Source organism: Protobothrops mucrosquamatus, unplaced genomic scaffold (genome assembly GCF_001527695.2).
Source record: "Protobothrops mucrosquamatus isolate PMUCROS unplaced genomic scaffold, P.Mucros_1.0 scaffold457, whole genome shotgun sequence".
Lineage (NCBI taxonomy): Eukaryota > Metazoa > Chordata > Lepidosauria > Squamata > Viperidae > Protobothrops > Protobothrops mucrosquamatus.
The window spans coordinates 125,252-129,487 of record NW_015386779.1 but is presented as its reverse complement, the minus strand read 5'-3'; the positions used below and the strand labels follow the sequence as shown (position 1 = coordinate 129,487).

General features: G+C 37.9%; 1 protein-coding gene across 1 annotated transcript in view; it reads left to right on the top strand.

Moving 5' to 3' along the window:
* Positions 1 to 424: 424 nt before the first annotated feature.
* LRRC56 (leucine rich repeat containing 56) overlaps positions 425 to 4,236 on the top strand; it is a 33,994-nt gene continuing 30,182 nt past the window's right edge. Inside the window, 1 exon segment of the mRNA XM_029284241.1 lies at positions 425 to 580. Coding sequence (XP_029140074.1) covers positions 425 to 580 — 156 coding nt within the window.

Here is a 4,236-nt window from a genome sequence, read left to right as displayed (position 1 = left end):
TTTGTCTAAGAATCCAGGCAATGAACATGAAAATTTCCCCTCAATTTTTTATCTCTTATTTTACCCTCAACTGTTTTGTGAGATAGGTTTTGCCAGTTAGTATTTTCTACCCAGCAAGTTCCACTGTGAATAGAGATTTGAACTTGAATCCCTGTCCAAAGTTTTAATTATTTGGTTATATCTGTTTGTTAAAAACAGAAATATAGTATCAAACATAAACAGCTTGCACAACTTTTTTTCACAGTTGTTAGTTATATATAAAAATAAGCATATAGTTCGGATTAGTAAATGTTTTACATTTTTTTCAATCTTCATAAAATTTTAGCATAATCCTACATGGTTTTCGCTTATGATGCATGAAATAAATATAGGATGCAAATAACTAGCTTGTATTCTTGTGTTTTAACATTTAGGGCATTCTGAAATGAAGCTAAACTGGAAACTAGATAGATCCTCAAGACCAGGTTCAGCTGCAGTTAGGGTTACAGACCTCGGCTGGCAAGGTCTCCTGAATCCCAATCCATCTGTTAAAGAAGATGAAGAGCTACTTGTGGATGAATATCTTTCTCCCCACAAGTTGGTGAGTAGATACTATATTACTGTATCCATATTAGCCTTGCTAATGACTATTGTACTCCTTTGGCATATCTGAAAGAACTGCAGTTAGATAGAGCTACTGAATATTGTTTTGAATAATTCTGGTGTTTTTCATAACTTCATACATTTGTTCAGACTCAGTGATTGGAAATCACATGAGGCCTGTTTTATATTACATTAATTTCTATTTAGTTATTAAAAACTCAAAATAGGGAATATTTTAATATAATTAAATTTGTAAATACGACATAACAATGGTTTATGTCAATTTTATATTCATTTTCACTATAGCAATTCTTCCTAGCATCGACAGTTGCTCACAGTTTCCCAGTTGAAATTATGGTTAGCTCAGTTCATGTGTTGTGTGATTAAGGAGTTTTCATCGTGTCTTCTAAACTGCTAGTTGGTATTCATGGATGCACTCTGCTAGAGTTCTGCCTGTTTGTCCTACATAATGGCTGTTATAGTCCTTACACTATATATTGTAGTTGACTCCTGGTTTTTTTCCTGGGGAACCTGGGTCTTTTGGGTTACTGAAGGTGTTTTGGAACGCTTTAGTTGGTTTATGTGCTGCAGTGATGGCACGTGGTTGTAACAGACTGGTGGTTGCTTCTGAGATGATTTTGATGTGTGGTAATGTTATCCTTTTCATAACTTATGTTGTTTGCGTTGTAGTGGATTAAGTGGTCATGCACTTTTTGATAAAGTTGCGTGGGTATCCATTTTATTGGAAGGTGTTATATAGATATTCTGTTTCCTTTTTGTAATGTTCAGGGTTGTTGCTATGGGTCTGAGCTCGTTTAGTGTTCTTGCAAAACTTCTCTTGTGGGGGCGATTGTTTCTGTGTTCAGCAAATTTATAAACATTCACATTCTTTTAATATTTAAATGTTTTATGTTGGTAAAACAAAAGTGCTGCATTCTCTTTGAAGAGAATGAGGCTAAAGTTCATCATGATTTTTTTATTCTGTTGCATTATGCATTTTTTATTTGGTTTACTAATTAAAGGCTGAAAAAAAGCCTAAGGTGCAGTTCATGTCCTGACAGTAAGGTATTTGGATGATAGCCTGTACTTGATTGGGAATCAGGCAGCTACAAGCACAGTATGTCATTTTCTCTGTGGGAAAGGAATTTGAGAAATCCTTTATTTTCTTTTTTTAAGGCATTTAATTGAGAAAATTCTCTTTATTTTGAAAAAACTGAAGTTTGATATAGATTAAAAAAAATTTTCCCTTGTGTATGCTGATGAAAAGTAAATAAATTTGTTGCTTAGGAAGCCAAAAGAAATGCAAGTGAAAAAAATGCTAAAATAAATGTAATGATATAGCCAACATCTTTATTAAACTGGCAATCTTTTTATATTATTCCAATTTCTAAAGCAAATATGTTTAACATAAGTTTCTGATTTTAAAAAGTGAAATTTAAGGGATCCAGAGTTTGGGGAATGTTTTTCAGAAATTCCATTACATTCTGCCTACTACTACAAATACTTATTGAGTTGTGTTCTAAATCAGATGTCAGATGTCATGTGTGTAACCTTCTAACTCAGTGGTGGTGAACCTATGGCATGCGTGCCAGAGGTGGCACTCGGAACCCTCTCTGTGGGCACGTGCGGCGTCGCCCCAGCCCCGCCTCCCCCCACAGCCCCCTCACCAGCAGCCCCCCTGGAGGAGAGTCGCCCCTGGGCGTGGCCCGCATGGAACAGCACAGCTAAGGACATAGCCAGGCAGCAGGGACAAGACTCCGCCCTCATGCCCCATAGGGTGCAGATGATGCTGCGGGGTGTGGGCATAGGGTATGGCTGCCATGGCGCTGCAGGGCTGCCTGGGTGATCTGCGGCGGGCCATGGAGGTGGTGCGTGGTCCTGCGGGTGGGCGGGGCAGGGGGCAGGCAGGGGCGGAGCAGGCAGGGCGGGAGGCTGAGCGGGGGCAGGGGGCAGTTTTGGGGCACGGTCCTTTTAGAGACCGTTCTAACGGTCTCATCACTGTTCTAACTCATCACTCATCTAGTTGAATTGTTCTGCCACTTTTTCCTTCTGCTTCCATATCTTTTCTTGTGTCTTCTGGAATGAAAACAATGCCATTATGAACCAAATGCTCAGTATTCAGACAGTCCACATAACAGTAGCTAAATTTGGACAGCAGTGATTTGGTGAGCAGTTCTAAAAGTTCTGTGAAAATACTGCTTTCAAAACAATTTTGAAAATTAATAATACGTGTCCCATGCAGGCCTTGGCCCTTTTAAAAAAATGTAGCCCCTATCTGTAAAAAAGACTCCTTACCCAGGCTCTTATTTAAATGGGGTAGTAATGGAGTGACGATCATACATTGATGGAGTCCAGTGCCCATCATATCAGCATAGCAAATGATCAGGAACAATATGGGTTGCAAGGATTTCCAGTTATCAGAATCTATTCACTCTTATAGCTTCTTGTTTTCCATGGGACTCAGTCATGGCATTTTTTCCATCATCTAATATGTTATTTTATTTGTTAAATGTAGAGCATATCCTTCCTTTTCTTTCAGAGCTCAAGTTAGCATATTCCCCTCTCTAATTTTTTTCCCTACAACAGTAACCCTATAAAGGGTTGTGCTGAAAGTCATTGCCACAAACTGGCTAAGTGAGCTTCCATTGCTGATGGCATTTAATTTATTAGTACAAAATATACCTTTAAAAATGAATAATATTAGTAATTTAATGTTTTTCTCTCATAACTAACTTGCAATAATTGAATTAGTGATTTCAATATATTTTGTACCTCCCTTCTGTCCCTTTTCTCCCTCCCTCAATGAAAAATATTAATGTTTTTCTGTCATTATCATTTGCCTAGTTTGTTGTTGGAAGCTTGGGTATATACAGTTAACCGTGCTCTGCAATCATCAGTAAGGAAAAACAACATTTTTATTGGCAAGCCAGATCCATTATTTAAAATCACTTCCTTTTCCCTCTTGGCAGAGACTTATTTTTGAGTAATAAAAGTAAATGAATTTGACAGGGAGGCCACAGGCAGACTGAACAAGTACAAAAATAGATAATTGGTAAAACTTTCTGGAAAAAAAGAAGAGCGCTATTTAGCTTGGCATATGCAAGCCAAAAGTCACAGCTAGGCAGCATGGCAGCAGTGCAACTGCGATTTTAATTGCACAGTGATGGGAAGTTTACAAGAAATCAAGGAAAGATTATCCAGTAACAGATGAAGGCCATGTGCTATAAGATAAATAGTTGGGGGCCAGTAACACAAAAGCAATTTAGAAATAAAGCCCATTGGTATCAAATTGATTGATTGTTGTTGTTGCTGAAAATGGAAGGGGAATGTTGGATGTTAACTGGCATGTAACACAGAGCTGGATCATGTTGGTTGATTTGAACCCAAATCATTAAGACCAATGCAAGGAGATTGCTGGCCTCTGGAACTAGATTTCATTTTAGGAGTTGTGGCATACTCTGTGCTGACAATATAAATCCTTGATAGGATGCTCTCTAGGTAAAATATATTTGTCATGCTAATGTTCACAAAAGCATTATACACTTTTCCTGCTTCATTCTGAAAGAGTTTGATGACAACATTATCTGGACATTCCCATACCCAGTTGCCAATTCCAGGGATGAAGTGAGATTGTATGTATTGATTTGTGTTTTT